Source organism: Berghia stephanieae, chromosome 8 (genome assembly GCF_034508935.2).
Source record: "Berghia stephanieae isolate SIO BIC M18660-M18661 chromosome 8, UCSD_Bste_1.3, whole genome shotgun sequence".
NCBI lineage: Eukaryota > Metazoa > Mollusca > Gastropoda > Nudibranchia > Aeolidiidae > Berghia > Berghia stephanieae.
This window is the reverse complement of record NC_088367.1, coordinates 26,463,370-26,481,615: the sequence shown is the minus strand read 5'-3', so window position 1 is coordinate 26,481,615 and position 18,246 is coordinate 26,463,370. Positions and strand designations below refer to the sequence as shown.

Genomic DNA, 18,246 nt, shown 5'->3' with positions numbered 1-18,246 from the left:
AATCTGGCTTTTTTACCTATCAACCGTGCCTGGATAATATATTCAGCAACGTGGTGATTGTGACGCAACTATGCCACGAGCGTCTTCCAGTGTTTCAACCTTGGTTCAGTTCATTGTTGAAGGCTGTTTAGCCATGAGCGACCGTAGAAAACGAAAAGGCGACTGCAGACATCAAAGGGTAGGCTTATATCATCAAAGGATGTCTACATGATTGACATGGCCATATAGGGAACTCATTATCTACTTCCCCATAAAGAATCTGAACACGAGAGGGTTAAATACGATGGCGGCGATTAGCCACTAAAAAGTGGCTGTTGTCTGGTCTGCTCCTAGTAGTCTGTGGACAGCACTGCAATGGAATCCATCCGGAAAGAGGAAAAAAAGGAAGGCCAAGGTCAACCTGGAGAAGAGACCTTCTAGTAGAGCTGGAGAGGTCTGGGATGCGCTAGCAATAGAAGGAAAGACTGTCCAATGACAGAATAGGATAGAAAAGTTTCATCATTGGTCCATACCCACAGTGGGATGGGGACTGAATAAGAAATACATGTGCTCCCCAAGGATGTGTTCTTTTACCACGTGTATTTACAATTTATACAAATTATTCCACTAGTACAAGCTCAAATTTAAAAGTCCCTTTGAAATTTGCTGACGTTACCACCCTACATGGGTTGATCGTAGAGGACACAAATCCTGTTTTTTTCTTCTTTCATCTAACGTTTTTGTTTGAGTGTATTGATGAGTTGGGTCTCACATGAAATTGAATTGAATATGGCTGTGTTGTCTCTATGGACGCTTGCCTTGAATGTATGTGTTACTTCGAATGTGTCAGTCTGTTTCTAGTATCAAGTTAGTAATTTTTTTCCATAAATCTTTGTCCAGTGCAGGTGTTCTTAGTTTTTGAATGTCATCATGCGTGTAAGGTGCTGAGGCAATTGGATGTTTCCTTGTGTTGTTGAAATCAGCTCTTCGGTTGTTGTTTCTAAATATATTTGATATTTTTTGAGATCTTGATTCATTGTTGTTGGAAGTGAAGTCGGTGTACGCCCTCTGTATTTGGCTTCATGTTTGAAGTATTCGTCCATTGACGTTTGTGCTGGAATATTTTCATCTCGTCGGAGCAAGTGTTCGAACAGTTTCCATCTTTGTTTCTTTATTCGCGTGCTGACTGGTTGTACTCTGCATCTCTCATATACATCATCATTACTGATTTTGTCTGGCGATTGTACCCCAAAAACTCGTCTCAATTGTTTGCGATGAAGGGAGTCCAGGGTGTCCAAATTTTTTTTTTTTTGTACCATAGTTATGTACATAGGGATAAGGATTGGCAGCACTAGCGCTTCGTAAAGGCGTATTCTTTTATTTTCATTAATGATGTTCATCCTGTTCCAAATGTTGTGTAGTTCTCTGAATGCAGTTTAAGCTAGAATTTTTCTCTATTTGATTCTTCATTATCACATGTAATAGCCTTCTTAAAACCATGTTGGTTGTCAACTAGTATCCATAATTCTTTAGTAAAAACACTTTGGTGTTGTTTATGTTGTTGTTGTTGTTGTTGTTGTTGATGTGTTACATTTTTCGTTTGTGAGATGTTATACGTGCTACTGTGAAATTCTAATGTTCTGGATAGTAAAAATGAAACACCACAAAACATCAAAGGAATTAGCGATTGCGTCACAAACATACAAATATACATTATTCCTATTATTCATAATGATATGCTTCAATTCTTCGTCCGTGCCAGAAATCTGAGATTAATGTTTGATAATTACACTCTCGTGAAGCCAAAAATGACTCGTAAAATTTGCGAGCATGCGTTTGAATATTCGACACCCCTTATCTTGAACTCCCTTAAAAAAAATAAACATCTTAAAACGTTTCTTTTTAATATTTAACACTGTAGAGTTATATTGCTTTGTTTCATACTGCATGTTTGAGTGGTTATATGTTTGAGTAAAAGTTATCACGCTCTTTGAGGTTGATGAGATACGTTGTAAGGCGCTATATAAAAACCATATTATTATTATTATTATTATTATTATTATTATTATTATTATTATTATTATTATTATTATTATTATTATTATTATTATTATTATTATTATTAGGTCTAATAAACTCTAGACGGTATGCAAAACGTTTTGATTGAAATAGATCAAAATGCGATCATGTATTTTGAAAAGGACGTTGTCGTAAGTTCGTTGACTACTTTGTTTCAAAATCAGTTTCCATTCCATAGTATGTCAAAGATTTCATTACCTCATTGAATCACGTTCATCCTTTTTATTTGTGGAGCAAACAAAATCAAGATGATAAGGGTATAGTTTCTTAAATAATTCAAACTCATTGATAACATTTCTTTTATCATATGCTTTATTTTATAATTTTCACGGTATTTCATTTATCCCACGTTTCTTTTTTATTTGTTTTATTTATTTTTATTTTTTTCTTGACGAAAAACACTTTTAAAATGTATCGCATATCAGCAGCAGGCCGCTATGAGAGGGGGCGGAGACAACTGTGAGTGAAATGATCTCGGTAACCAGGGTTGCCAGATTATTTTTCAACAAAATGCCAGGAGAAGACTCAAAAAATGCCAAAACACTCAAAAAAATGCCAAAGTCTGTTGACTCCCACCCCCTCTAAGAAAACTACTCACTTTTGATAGACAATTTACTATCATATCCTGGTGGCTTGCGTGTTTTCTTTTCTTTTTTTTTCTTTTTTTTTTTAAATTATACTAAATTTCCCGTTGGGGTAATTTTTTACCTACTGACTACTAAGTGGAGTGCTAAACCACTACACCACGGTCGAGAAAAGGTGTCATTTGAAGTATAATATACAAGAAAAGAAAATGCCAAATGAAAATGCCAAATGCCAAATGATTTTTCTAATGCCAAACGGTTTTCAAAAATGCCAGATTTTTGGAATCTGGCATTTAAAATGCCAAACTGGCAACCCTGTCGGTAACAGGATATTGCGGGTACCCGGGTAATAATTCTATTTTCCGAATTCTACCTGGGTAGTAATTTAGGTGAGTAATCCCAACACTTGTCTAAACTCTATTTAGTTTTCAATTTAAAAGATTTTCTGTCAAGAAAAACAATTCTGGTTATTTTTCGACGCCAATCTAATTTCCTCTGTTATTTCCCTTCAATTTAATTTGTCTCGATATAGGCAATTTTGCTCGAAGTGCGCATAAATCTGTGTATTATTTATTACGATTAGTTATTATATAGCTCCTATGTCTTATAACACCATCTTTCATGCGTGCATAGACCATACTAATCTTTCCCTTAAGAAGAAATGCACTAAATAATTGTCTGGTCATCACTGTTTAGACCCTTCTTTTAAAGGGGAGGTGTATTGATTATTGTAACAGCCCAAAACAAGTCGACCTCGCCCCTTTTTGCTGGTTGTGAATTACACACCTCCCCCCACTTACAACACAGTCGCAGTCAGAAGATCAAGACGAGGGAAGAACCAGTTTAGTTTACAGGCTACAGGTAGGTAAATATGTCCACTTCCTCTTCTTCTTCTATGAATTTTGTTATTGTTAAGTTAAGCTTGTGACGTCTAAAGCCGATATATCTTCTACCCTTTTTGACCAGTGTGTAATAAATAAATATTTCATTCTTCAGGAGCTTTATCTTCATTTACAGGTAAGACAAATAAGGCTAAGGGCGGAGGTCTTGTCGAGTGAATTGAGTTATAAATGAAATGTGACTTCGCCTTGGTCGTTTGACCAGGGCAGGTGAGAGGGAAAGTGTCAAGTAGGGTTCAAAGATTTGTTGAATTGTCAACCTTTTCAAAGGACTATCTACGAGCACCAAATGTTTCAACGTTACGATTTGATTTCAATTGTGCAATGGTGGTGATGAATGATTGGTAATCGGTGCAATTCGTTGTTTAGATGAATTATGAAACTAAAACGTTTCAATTCTGTATCCTGCAATGAACGTCGCATTTGTACTGCATTTGGCACAGACACATTTGTAACTCTTCCTCCCACAATTTCATAATTAACAATCGTTTTATAATTTTATGATTAAAAAATTTGAACTTTTCGATTGTAGGGCCTAAATGAAATGTTCAAATTCTAACTGCACTGCTTTTAAGCAGTTGTATTGTTGTTGTGGATGTTGTTATTGTTGTTGTTCTTTTTTTTTTTGAGGAGAGAACTACATTTGATTTTAAAATAAATTAGAAAACAATAAACAATATATATATATATATATATATATATATATATATATATATATATATATATATATAAATTGATGAATGATTATTGAACGTGTCATATAGTGTAACTAGGGTTACATCCCCACTACCTTGTGGGTGTGCCTTTTTTGACCAAAGGCTAAGGAAGAGGATCGTAACAGAAAAGTAGGATGAAGATGGAGTTGGTCAGCTGAAAAGCCCGGACAGGCATTGCTGCCAAACCAAAAAACTGAAGCGACACGCTAACACCCCCACAAATCATGATGTCAGACTGATATTCAAAAATCTTTGAAATTAAGTCTAAAACTAACAGTCTTTAAGAAATGTTAAATTATGTTGTTTTTAATAATGTACTTTTTATTGTTTTGAATTTTTTTCCTCCTTTTTATTTCAGGTGACTAACAAGATCTAGCAATTTTATCCTTTAGTGACTGGAATATAGATTCTGCCGATTGCTACACATCCTATTTAGAGGAGTGCTTTTGTTCTAATTATTGGATCATTATAGTATGCCCAGTTTGGTTGGATCCCAAGCAGGCATGAATGTTTACGACTATCGTAGTCCAGGCTACAATTACAATGGAGTAGGAAACAACCAGTAAGTAAAAGAAGGTCACAAGTTGCTTTGATCTGAATTATTAAAAGAAAATAAAAATATATGAGAAAAAGTAATTGTCTTTAACTTCATAAATGAAAGCTTCAAAAGAGAGGAACTAACATTGAAATGGACAATAAAAATTGCTTGCCTCCTAAATCTTACAGACCCAGTTACCCAATCACTGTTGGCTACCCTCCGCAGTGTCATTTCCAAAATCTTGGTAACTTTTGGAGATTAGGGTCCAGGATGTTAATCACATATTCTGAAATTGGTTGCACAAACATTTTGTAACATTATTATGGATGTTATTTGGACAGCCTCTTTAGTAATTTTCACATCCAGAGATTTAACTGACTTATCGTCAGTTAAAACTTTTAACCATTATATAATTTAAGGGTCTATTAAATTGAAGCAGCATCGTTATAATTTGTTCAGGATTCATCTTTATTGATTGCTTTATTTCTGCTCACTCACTCACTCAATCTTCTCCGGGCCTGCTGGCACTTGAGGCGATGCAAGGGATCTCCACTTGTTCCTGTCAGCAGCTATTCTTGGGGCCATCTTGAGGGACAGACCTCTGTGTTTTAGGTCCCTCTCTACGGTACATCTCCAAGTCTCCTTGGGGCGGCCTCACTTTCGCTTTCCTTGGGGTGTCCAGATGAAGATTGTAAAATAATGAATATATTACAGACCTGCCAACTCAAAACAAGGGAATTTCAATAACAATAAATGTGACAAATGACAAATAGAAAGACATAGAAATATAATCTATTCACTATGGGTTATGTTTGATATTATACGTTACATGGTGCCTCATTTTCAAGTATTCATTTGACTTGGATATTGGCAATAGCAACAGGATCACATGATTGTACAAGTGGTGGAAGGTGTCAGTTGTAGAGCATCCCTCTCATGGCCAGGCGGAGATGTTGTAACATGCGGGTCGTGGGTTTGAATCCTCATCGCTGTTAAGTTTTTATTCTCGATTTTCTTCTGGCACTTTACTACACACTTCATTTCTTGTTATTATCATACAAGGATTACATATTAATGTGAAGAAAAAAAATATAACAGCAACAAACACGTACTCAACAAAATAGTCCTCTGTTACTATACTGTAAGTATATATCTCATTACTGCTATGGTTAAATCTTACCTGCTTTTTCTTTTATGCACCCACTGAATTTGTTCTTAGTTGTCAATGTGTGACAGATTTGAGTTTGACTAATCTAAAATTCCCCATCTGGCATTTTGTAATGTTGGCATTTCTGATATTGTGACTGCTGAGGGTAATTTATAAGGCCCCTTTTAATACAGTTCACTCCGCTTAATCACACATCGGTTAATTGCACACTCCACTTATACGCTACACATTCCCGAAACTCTTTATAATCACTCGGCTTAATCGCACACCATCTCTGCTTAATCGCTACACCTTGATTGCAGTGACAACCAACAGACATATGAAGTCAACGATGCTGTTCCCGTTCCACACAACTTTTCGGCCGAAGCATTTGATCAGCTCTTTACAATGGACAAGTATATACCCATTAGTGGTGAACTGAAATCTCAGGAGCTACTGAGCTCTGTTCAGCCACACAAAGAAAACGAGATAAACAAAGCAAACAAAAAGCAATAAATAAATAAAAATTAAGAAACAAACATTCTAATGACTAATGAAGCTTTGTCTTGAATATGACGCTTCCAAGCCTGTAGAAAACCCAGAAGGAAACGTCCTACATGAATTGCACATGACAGCTGTGGATTAGATGCTATTATTAGCTTCTCCGCTTAATCGCACACTCCGCTTAATTCGACACACTAACCCAAACTCCCTAGGATGTGCGATTAAGCGGCATCGACTGTAGTAGAAATCAAAGCTGTAGAGCTCAAAGACAGCTTGAATTGTCGACAAGCAACAGAAAAGTTCAAATATACTAAGAATAGGGCTATCTTGTTTATGAGAAATTTTAATTAGTACCTTCAATATTATTTAGATGACTTTGACCAATTTGAATCAGCTTGTAAGCACATTTTGATTTTTCTTCCTTTTTTTTTTCGTTCCTCAGTGATCTGTCCTACGCTCACGATGACACATTTGACAGGTTAGTGTCACACACTATTATTATTATTTATAGCATTATCCACCATTAGCTCATCAATATTTTGTGTTGTTGTTAGTATTGTTGTTGATGTTTGTTGTTGTTGATTTTATCATTATTTTGTTGCCACTCCTATAAATTCACCAAAGAAGGCTGGATATGACTCAAGACAATCACTTGTGCTGTGAAACTCTCGTACCGGATGCTTACCCTCATATTACAATTAAATCCATGTTCATCTGAGGTGATCTAAGTAGTATAATTTTGACGAAAATTGTTTCTTACGATTACAAATTTGTGTTATGATTATAATTATGATATGTATATTTTGTGATGGAGTGAAATACTTAGTGAATTTCTGGACCAATCAATATATTAACCCTTGTGCCGAATTCTGAGAATTTTTATATTGCCTAACTGGTGGTGTTGTATTTCCCATTAAGGATGGAAAACTGCAAAAAAATTGCTAAATTTAATGGTTGATAGTATGAAGGAGAATACCATTGAATCAGAAGAACTGCTGATAGAGAACCAGAGGTGATTAATTTATAAACAAAAAAAAAAGGGTAAGGGCAAAGCTGCAACCAAAAGATTTTCTAAATCTCAAATCTTTGCTTATGCAGGAAAGAAAACAAAGATTGAAGGCCCGTCCTCTGTCGCCTCCAAGTTATCCACTCCTAAAAACAATGACAATAATGACTTAATAACAATTAAAGAACAACTATCAATACTAGTTGATCTTGTGATGGTGATTAAAGAATTGAACAGTTGATAACGTAGCCATTTGGTCAAAATTGTTCTGTTTTCAAAGCCCTGATATAAATAATTTCAATTCTCTTTAAAAAAAAGGTGGACCATAATCTACAGCCAGAAAGGTAGCCACAAATGTACGGATCATTCGTATTCATGCCACTCGTCTTACAGGAATTTATTTATCATAGAAACTGTGAGGCCTTGTTAATAATCTTAGAAGACTTGCCAAAATTGTGAATCAAGTATGAACTTTAAATGTTGTAATTGTTGTGAAGGTGTTATTAATGATTTTGGGGATATTTTAAAACGAAGTGAGGTAAACATGGATAACATGTGATATATCATTTTTTACATATGCTGAGCGCTGTAAATAAAGATCATCAATGTAACTGCTACATAGAATTTTTTCTCAAAAATGAGTTAAAAATAGGCCATAACGTCTTTGTAAATATTCTAGTACTGGAATTAAATCCTTGGGGCACATAGATTAACTTGATTATTATGTCTAAGTTTAAGATATTGCGTAAATTCATTTGACAAACTGATAATGTCAATACCAGCCTAGCAACCTGGTTCCATTAGACTGACACAAGATGTGATGTGGTATCTTTCAAAATATTGAATGCCTGTACTGCAGCAGTCAGTCCTTTTACTTTTAATAAGGCATTTGAGGTCTTGTGATATGACACTTAGTTTAGGATGGAAGGTCCTGGGTTCAAGCCTCGCTCAGCGCATAGTTGAGTCTTTGGAAAAGACTCTTTAACTCACATTCTTTCACCGTACTCAGGTGTAAAATGAGTACATGACTGTTAACAGCGTTGTCTCTGTTGGGAAAAAAGATTGTAGTATCTCCTAACAGGCATCAAGTCTCGTTCCACATGGATTAAATTCAGCTGGAGGTGCATATTTGGCTACGTTTGGCCTGTTTGGGACATATAATGCTATGATGAATTCGCTACTTTTGGATTATGGACTATGGAATAGTTTTCTTACACTTATTAAAATATTTTCAAAGCAGAACCGCATTATCGATTTTGGTTCTGAATTATAGAAGCCTTTTAAACATGTGAATTCAAGAGACATTTGGCCTAAATAACCTGTATACAATATGATATGATATAATGTAAGGCTGCTATTTGTAGATGGACTGGGGATCATTATTATGTTTTTGCTTCGAAATTTGAGCTCTATTCAAAATCAAACACTAATGGTTCTGTTTTTAAGATAGCCCCCCCCCCCCCCCCCCTTATTTATTTATTTTTTTTTTTTTTAAATAATTTTTTGGTTTAAAAAGTTATAGTAAGTTACCATTCAAGGTAACCATGGATTAGTTGGCTATTTTTTAATGGGGGATCGAAGAGAAAGGAGGAAGGGGACAGTCACAAAGGTTTCATTTTTAAAGCTAAAAGAAAATTATAGTTCATTGCCTTCTCTGATCACTGGGGCCTGGTGTCACAGGCTGGTGAAGTTAAACACCTTGCACCGCTCCAACCTTGCAGGCTTTCAGAATAGGGTTGTTTTTATTTCGATTTATATGAGCTCAAAGGGGTGCAAATTCGTGTGAATTAACAGTGAAACGTTTGTTGTCATAGAATTAGCTTTTCATTCATCATGTATTCATTTATTCATTCATTCATTCATTGCTGTATTTTCTGTCCCCCTTTACCCGTTTTCTGAGTCGCTTTTGGTCTTTGTCTTGGGATGGGATTACTTGATTTGTTCTGCGCAAGAGTCTTTGGCCGTAAAGAAAACAGTCAAATATATATATATATATATATATATATATATATATATATATATATATATATATATATATATATATATATATATATATATATATATATATATATATATATATATATATATATATATATATATATATATATTTGTTTTTTTTTTTTTTTGTTTCTAATATATTACCGTTTGTAAACATTTGAGTGTATTCCTCCTAGTCTTAGTGGGATCCTCTGCTTGTGTCAGGATGGAATTTTTAGGTGGTCTCAAACTAAGAACACTGATATAATACTCTTAGAATCTACATCTGTTCCCATTTTGAGCTATTCCTCTATGTCTGACTTTTTCTCATGTGCTTCCAATCGTAAATCAAGAATAATTGACTATCCCGTTTTCTTTCTTTTTACTGGCGCTGAAATGACCTACATTAGTGTGTCGCAAGCGCTGTAAAACTCTTAAAAACAAACACAAACCAACCCATTCATTCCACATATCACTAGAAAGCATCTGGCCAACCATTACAAAAAAAAAATCCAAATTGTTTTGCGTATAAAGAAGAAAATGTCCTTTTTCAAAACATCACGGTAAAAAGCATATGATTTATCCTAAATTGGGTAGTCAGAGTTGGTTCAAGTGAAAAACTCCGAGGTCGGGAATGGGAGGTCGCAGGTTTGGATTCCGATGGAGGCATCAGGACGTATTATTCGTTGTCCAAGACACTACAGAAGGAGAGGATTGAGGTATGCGTGGTTTATGGGACTGTTTTTCTGGATATCTTACCAACTGGGATCATGTGGTAGAGAGAATTCTGGACTCACGAGCAAATGGACCGTAATCGATCCTGGATTTACACCATGTGGTCTTGTGGTCTGACACTCGTCGCATCAAACCGTAAGGTCCAAGGTTCAAATCCCGCTCTGAGCGGCGCATAGTTGAATCCTTGAGAAAGGCTATTTACTTACATTCCCTCACCGTACTCGGGTTTAAAATGAATACTTGGTGGTTGACAGCTTTGTCTCTGTCGGGTAAAAAAAAAAAGAAAAATATGATATCGCTAACAGGCGTCATGTCTAGTCCTACGTGTTCAGTGTTACTGTTGGCAAGGGACGACTTGTAAGGGACTTTGACCACGTTTGGTGGATTTTGCTATATAAATGCTCACTTTTTAAAAGTTGAATAGTTTTTTTTTTTTCTCTTTCTTTCTGACCTCACTGTTAGTGATTGGGTAGCTGGGTCTGTTCGAATTATCGTAAGGTACTCTGCGATAGACTATCGTCCTTTCTGAAATTTTTAACACTGACGTTTAACGCGTTTATATATATATATTTCTGATGCTGGAGTAATGGACGTAAACAGCAGTCATAAGTACCGTTTCGGGTTAAACTCCGGCTCCATGGGCCTTATGGTTCTGAAGAAGTACTCTTCACCTGCTGATGACGATTAAAAGCATAAAATCCATTGTATTCAGTGTGAAATATGTGTCCGCGAAGAGTCTTATCTGCATTAGTTTTTAAATCGCTTTTAATGGCCTACGCATATAGCTGTCTGAGACCGTAAAATCGCTATAATCTGCCTTCTGTGTATTTTATGTGTGTGTGTTTTGTGTGCGTGGATTGTAGATCTAGTCCACTCTGTGTATGTGTGTGTGTGTATGCGTGTTTTGCTATTCAATAGCAATTCAACGATAAGTTTATGGTAGCATGTACCGACATAAGGATTTCCTTACCTATTGATAACAATATAATAGGAGCGATATATACTGTATTATATTGGCTGACACACCTACACGTCTGCGTCTTATTTTAAATTGTCAGTGGTATTCAAGGGACACGGACATACTACATGATAACGATTGTTAACTAAAGAGATTATGTAGTGTCAATATCGAATACAACCTATCAAAATATGAATGTGAATCGTTTAAAGAGCCATAACATAAACATAGTATTAAAAAAAAATACATTGAAATACAAGACACAGGTGGCTTCTTTTGAAGAGCTGGGAATGTATAGCACAAAATTGAGGCAATGGAAAGGTTTCTCTGTAGATCAAAAGTAAAAAAAAAAAAAATAATAAAAAAACCCTAACAAAAGCAAATGAAAGGAAGAAAAAAGACCAAAAAAAAAAAAACAAAAAAAAATACCCAACAAAAAGTAATGAAAAAGAAAAAAGCAAACAAAACCTGACAAACTAAACAAAAAACCGAATCTGCGATTTCTGATGACCTTACAAACAGAAAACGTTCAGTCGCGAGGAATATTTCGTGCAACAAAGATCACTTTCATTACATTGACACTCTATCTAAATGTTATTTGACTTAAAGATTAGTGTTACTTATTTTGCACCGATTAAAAGATAATTATTATATATTATAATATCTTAGATTTGATTAATTTTGTCGTCGATACCCTTCCTTTGGTGCTTTTTATTCTAGAATTCTTTGCCTTTCCTTTCCCATTTTCTTCCTTTTTACTGGCTCTGATATGATCCAAATGTGTCGCAAACGCTACAAAACACTTTAAAACAACGAGAAACAAACCCATGCTCTATGTCGGCAACGTATGTTTTGTATAAAGTATTAGGTCATGGGACACTACCGGCAGCTTGGGTGGGGTTCCGGACCTCCCATAGTGGGCATGGAGATACTTGCTGTGTCTTCTATTCCCCTGTATCTGTTTTCCAATTGCTTTCTGTCTTTTTATTTTTTTTATTTGTTTTTTTTTTTTTTTTTTTTTTTTGTCTTGGAATGAGATTACTTAGTTTTGTCCTGACCCAGGGCGGAGTCCTTAGCTGGGAAGGAAACAGTCGAATGTAGTCATAGTTTTGGGAGATGATATTTTTTTCTTTGTAAATCATCGCTCTGTTGTGTATACTGTTATTATTATTTTTTTAAATATGTGATTTGTAAACATTTGAGTGTATTCCTCTTAGTGGGACCTTTTGTCGTAGCCTGGGTGAGATTTTTAGGTATTCACAAAGTACACTGATAGTGTGCTCTTGGGATTACATCTGTTTCCTATTTGAACCATTCTCCTTTGTCTTACTTTTTCCTCAAGTACATCTGAATGTTTTTACTATCCAATTTTCTTCCTTTTTACTGGGGCTGATATGACCGGATGACTTAATTGTGTTGCCATCGCCGTAAAACTCTTAAAAACAAACAAAAACAAACCAGATACCGGCAGCGATGGATAAGAGCTTACACTTTAAACAGTGGACAATTATGACAATCACTAAACCATCTGAGTGTTCAAACCGAAGTGCAATCACTTTATAAAAGGGAAAACAGGCGGGAGTGTGGTTCCGCACCATGGCTCACTTAAGAACTGTAGTTACGTCATGTTTCGCACCTTACACTAGGAAAGTCGGGAAACACCAGGTTCTTCTTCGCTGAAGACTTTCAGATTTAGCCGTGCCGAGGGTTTCTCGATGTTTTGTGCAAGATTATTAATGCACAGTTTGCTCAGTAGGATAAAATAAATTCTTTCTGTCCGAAAACGTTTTGCCTCGATGACTAAGTCACGAGATTTTCGCCGTAAATTAAATTTATTATTTTGTCCGTCTATCTACATCCACATATTAACTTCTGTACCGATTCGGCCTTTTAACTCATAATGAATATTCATGAGAAACTTGGCAACGCCTCCTCTCGACTCCCAACGCCCCTTGGGGGAGAAATTACATGGTTGGGGTAGGTACGTGATAGATGGGAATGCACCAATTATCAACTTTATGTACTCTGTCGTAATATCATTATGAATAATCGGTGTTGTAGACACATATTTATTGAGAAGGGGGTTTATATAGACCACCATTTTGGGAAGATCTAAAATACCTCATTTGTTCTTGGACTTGACCCATGGCGCCTTGACCTCAATATATAATATTTATCGGTACCGGTCCTGCCTTTTTGAAGCGAGTGCTCTGCCTCTCAGCTTACTGAACTCCCACATTCTCTGCTCCTAGCAATAGCAGGTGTTTTTCTGGTTTTCGACAGTAGATTTGAAATTTGAAAAAAAAAATTAAAAAAAAAAACAAAAAAAAAAAAAAAAAAAAACAAAAAAAAAACAAAAAAAAAAACCCAATAACTAAATATATAAATAAAATTCCGTTTATTCATGCCCAAGGGGAACTTTGTCTTTAGCGTCCATTTCAAGGGATGACTGGAATAATCCAGGCCTCAGCCGCAGTGCAGCGCCTCAAACTCAAAGCAAAGACCATACCGCTGAACCACGTAATTTAAATAACTGAGCAAACTTTGTTTGTTTTTTTTTTTGTTTTGTTTTTTTGTTTGTTTTTTTCAAAGCAATTCGAAGAAAAAAAAGTAAGGAAAGAAAGACAAAATGATACGGGTTTAGATATCTATTCATTTGCGCAGACCTTAATACCCACCTTGACGTGAAAAAAGTTGGTCAACAGGAACATTTTAGTTGCATAAAATGTTCAACTTTTTGTACTGAAAAGACTGTAATATACTCAGAAACAGATATTCTGAAAGTGCTTAGGTACCCATCATCATCTTTATCATCATCATCATCATCGTCTTTGCCATTACAATCAACAGAGTAATCTTTGTTTTAAATCAGGATTGGTGACACAAATCGATAATAATTGGTCATGGTAAACCACATTATATAGTCAATTCGGAAATTGAAATCAATTCAAACCCGTTCAGCGCTTTGTCCAGATGACACAGACACACACACACACACACACACACACACACACACACACACACTTCTTTACTGTTGCATACATTTCAATTCATTTTATATTCTATTTTCTCACAACAAGCAATGCCAATTCATGCTAACAAGATTACACGATATTAACCGACGTACACTTATAATTTGCATTGTTGTAATGGAAACATTTTTAAAATGACCCAAAATATTGTCCATTACAACAGTGTTAAACTAAGCCCATAATTGTGTTCGGATGTCAGACCTGCATATTTGTACACGTCGACATTAACTATTTCCTTACCGACCATTTCCAGTACTTTCCCAAAATAGCAGGCTTACACAACAGCAAAATAGATTTTTAAAAAACAAACAATCTTGCTAGAAAACAGCTTTATGTTGTTATTAATTAAACAAGGATAATTCTTCAGTTTGTGATGTACAAAATGAATTTGAATAAGAAAATTGTAACAAATGTGACGATCTTGGTGTAGGTGATAAGGAGAGGGTTAACCATTGCCCATAGTAATGGTTTAAATGTTATCACCAGAAAGGTTTCATTGATTTCAAATCCGAGCATTCCTGACCAGTCGTGTCATCAGCTATTTTGCTATACTCTGGAGAAACACGAATTTTAAATTTTGGCCAGAAAAAAATCGTTCTTCAAATATCAATCGATTAAAGTGACCCTCGTTTTGCTAAAAAAAAAAAAAAAAAAAAACCCTCTCAAGCCTGGGACTTTTTTTTTGGGCATAAATAAACACTCACTGGGCATTAAATGGGGTCATGGGATTTAAGTGAAGTGCACGATACAAATTATTTATTCATTTTGTGATGTAAGCTCACTATTTAGAGCAGGGTCGGGTCGTCCGGCTTTTACAATCTGTCCAACATTGGATTAATTAAGTCCCTCTCTAAGTAAGTCAAGATGGAAATAAGTAACGATACACCGTACTACTTAGATAAACAAATTATCTGCATTACGTCAATACGAGATAAATGTACGCAACATTATCACGAGATGTCGGGGGGGGGGGGGGGGGGGGGGGGGGGGGGGGGGGGTGTCAAAGGCGATGTAATGTTCCCCTTCTAAACCCATCATCCTTTTCCGCTCAACATATTATGATTAGGATTTCAATCCGAGGAAGCGACAAAACTTTTTTTTTTTAAATTAAAAAATCTCCCAGATGGCTATTTGAAACGAACCAATATAAAGAAGGCGGGGGGGGGGGGGGGGGGGGGGTGTTAGTCAAATAAGATTCCATAAAGCAAAATCGAAACCATCGACCTGATGGGTTTGCTGCAGAGTCTGCTTATAGTAAAGTCTTAGACGGCAGGACGCTAATTAAAGGATGCATGCAAGAATTGATGAAGCCACAGATAACACCCCTATAAAAATAATAACAATGGAGCACCTTCAACAACAAGGCTCAAATCGAGAAGACCTTTCCACCTAACAAAAATGGTAGGCTTCAGTGTGGAGGAGAAATGGAGAGCAATGTGTAACAGGGAAACACCAAGAGGAGGCAACATCATAAAATATCCCACCAAAAGAATGCCTGCATTCTACAATGCCAGGAAATATTGGGTTTACTCAAATCGCATGTTAACAGGACATGGCAGAACTGCATCAAATATGTGCAGATGGAAACTTGGGAACAGTGATGTCAGATATATATTGGTATGATTTGTATCCGGGATCCGTCTTTTATATAAATATTTATTTTTAAAATTCTCTCTCTCTCGCAGACTCTCTCCTACCCCAGTCTCTCTCCTACCCCAGTCTCTCTCTCTCTCTCTCTCTCTCTTTCTCTCTTTCTCTCTTTCTCTCTCTCTCTCTCTCTCTCTCTCTCTCTCCCTCTCTCCTGTCAAAGTACATGCGTTTTTATATTAATGCTATGTGTTTAGGTAAAATATTCATCTGTTCTTCCCGCCAGATGAATCGTGCCAACATACAAAACTTGAATATTCTTTAACGTTTATGGACTGTTTGAGGGACAATATGAAAATTAATCGCCCAAGTGGCGGTCTTAAAACAATAACCAAGAGCGAGCGAGGTCTACTTCATTCATTCAATGACTTTTTTTTTTTTTTGGTATTTATTAATAATAATAAAAAAAGAATTACACAGGGTGTCCATAAAGTCTTTCCCTGATTTCAAAGATTTATTATTCTTAACCCTCTCCTTACCAACCACAGGGAAATCGTCACATTCGTTACGATGCAACCAACAATTTTTTCTTTCTGATTCCTTTGTACATCACAATATTTCAAGGAAATATGTTTATTATAGCTATACGTAACTTGATACTGTTTTGTAGATCTCATTTTGCTGAACACGTTTATGTATAGAATGTACTTCTTGCTTTTCTATTTCAGTAAGAAAAATATATTTTTATGCTGGGTGGGTGTGACGTTTTGTAGAAAATTTGAAAAATTGCAGGTAAGTAGAGAGTTAAACCGTTATAGATATTTACATCTGTTTTTCGCCATCTTCTAAGGAAAAGCCATGATTATGCCCATTAGCCATAGATCCACAATAAATCGCCAAATTTAGCAAAATCAATATGAATTTAAAATACCTCATTTTTCTCTATTTCTATTCCGGAAGTGCGACGATAAACGCTTGGTTGACGGAACTTTGACCGATCTCTCACTTTGTAGCTCAGCAATTGTAAATTATCCTATTTAAATAAAATCGTTTTCCTTTAATGTTTTTCTTTAAACTGGGCTTTGAAAGCTTTTTCAGCTATCTTTGACGACTTTGTTTCATTCATTCACGTTGTGCCGCACTTATTTATGCCATTCCAAAATTAGGAGGGAGAAATAAAATTAATGATGTCTGTTCAGGTTGTTTTTGCTAAATTTGGTGATGTAGGCCTGTGGGTCTATAATATGGCTAATGGACAAAATGTACGACTTTTTCCTGCCTAGAAGATGGCGGAAAACAGATGAAAATATCTATAATGGTTTAAGAATAATAATTGTTTGAAATCAGAGATAGACTATAAGGACATCCTGTATTATATTTTTATTTTGTAAAGAGACACCAAATGCTTGAAAAGGCGACTTGTTTTTAAGTGGTTTACGTGCGTCTCTTATTAACCAATGACGTCTCTTTTAAATGCCTTTTTATATCATCTATTTATATTTTCATGCATCACCTGGTTGTGTTTACTGTCATCACCCGTTGACTTAAGTTAGAAAATCTACTACTAAGGCATGAATGAAAATGATCGACCCTTTGATGGGAATCGCCATCTGGCCGTCCTAATGCCAGATTCATTTGCGCGCATCTACAGACTTTATTACCGGATCGATTTTGATCGTTGGTGGCTCAAAAGATTCATCTCGATCTATGTTTATTTTCGCAAGACAGTTGTATAATAATTGATGTAGATGATTGCCTGTTCGTAATAGCATTTATTTCCCAGCAAATATTGTGGGTTCTCTCTCCACTAGTCATTGTAAAAAAGAATACATTTGAAGAACACAGGGGTTAAACGGCACACTCAATTTCCGATTTTAAAATTTTCAGTCAGAGAATGTTGTTTGGTTATCATTTATAAATAATAGAATTTATCTGGACATTATTTAAGAAAAAATATTCATGTCTTCAAATTATGTAATTAAATTTGAAAAATAAAAATAAAAATTTGACTGCCGTTTCTTATGTGCTCTTCGTTTTGATAAGAAATAATGTAGGTGAGGTCTTGGGGGCAAGGTTTCCGGCTTAATCCGGAATCCTGGCTTTTCGAAATGGAGATCACCCCAACACAATACCATTTTGAGGCAAAAGGTCACATTTTTCACAATTTTCCTGCGAGCTCCCGAGGTCGCGCAGCATTCCCAAGAACTTGTTTGAATTTTCATTGGCAATAATAATAATAATAATAATAATAATAATAATAATAATAATGATAATAATAATAATAATAATAATAATAATAATAATAATAATAATAATAATAATAATAATAATAATAATAATAATAATAATAATTATTATTATTATTATTATTATTATTATTATTATTATTATTATTATTATTATTATTATTAGTTATTGTTATTGTTGTTGTTATTATTATTATTATTATTATTATTATTATTATTATTATTATTATTATTATTATTATTATTATTATTATTATTA

At 35.2% G+C, this 18,246-nt stretch overlaps 1 protein-coding gene across 3 annotated transcripts in view; it reads left to right on the top strand.

The window, feature by feature from the left end:
• The first annotated feature begins 3,377 nt into the window (after positions 1-3,377).
• Positions 3,378-18,246, top strand: part of LOC144978434 (uncharacterized) — a 127,085-nt gene continuing 112,216 nt past the window's right edge. Inside the window, exons 1-3 of one of the 3 annotated variants that reach the window (XM_078924491.1) lie at positions 3,378-3,503; positions 4,616-4,819; positions 6,889-6,924. In XM_078924491.1, coding sequence (XP_078780617.1) covers positions 4,731-4,819; positions 6,889-6,924 — 125 coding nt within the window. In that variant the 5' untranslated portion in view covers positions 3,378-3,503; positions 4,616-4,730. Of the gene's footprint in view, positions 3,660-4,615; positions 4,820-6,888; positions 6,925-18,246 lie in introns of all 3 variants that reach the window. The other 2 variants (XM_078924493.1, XM_078924492.1) reach the window with 2 other exon arrangements.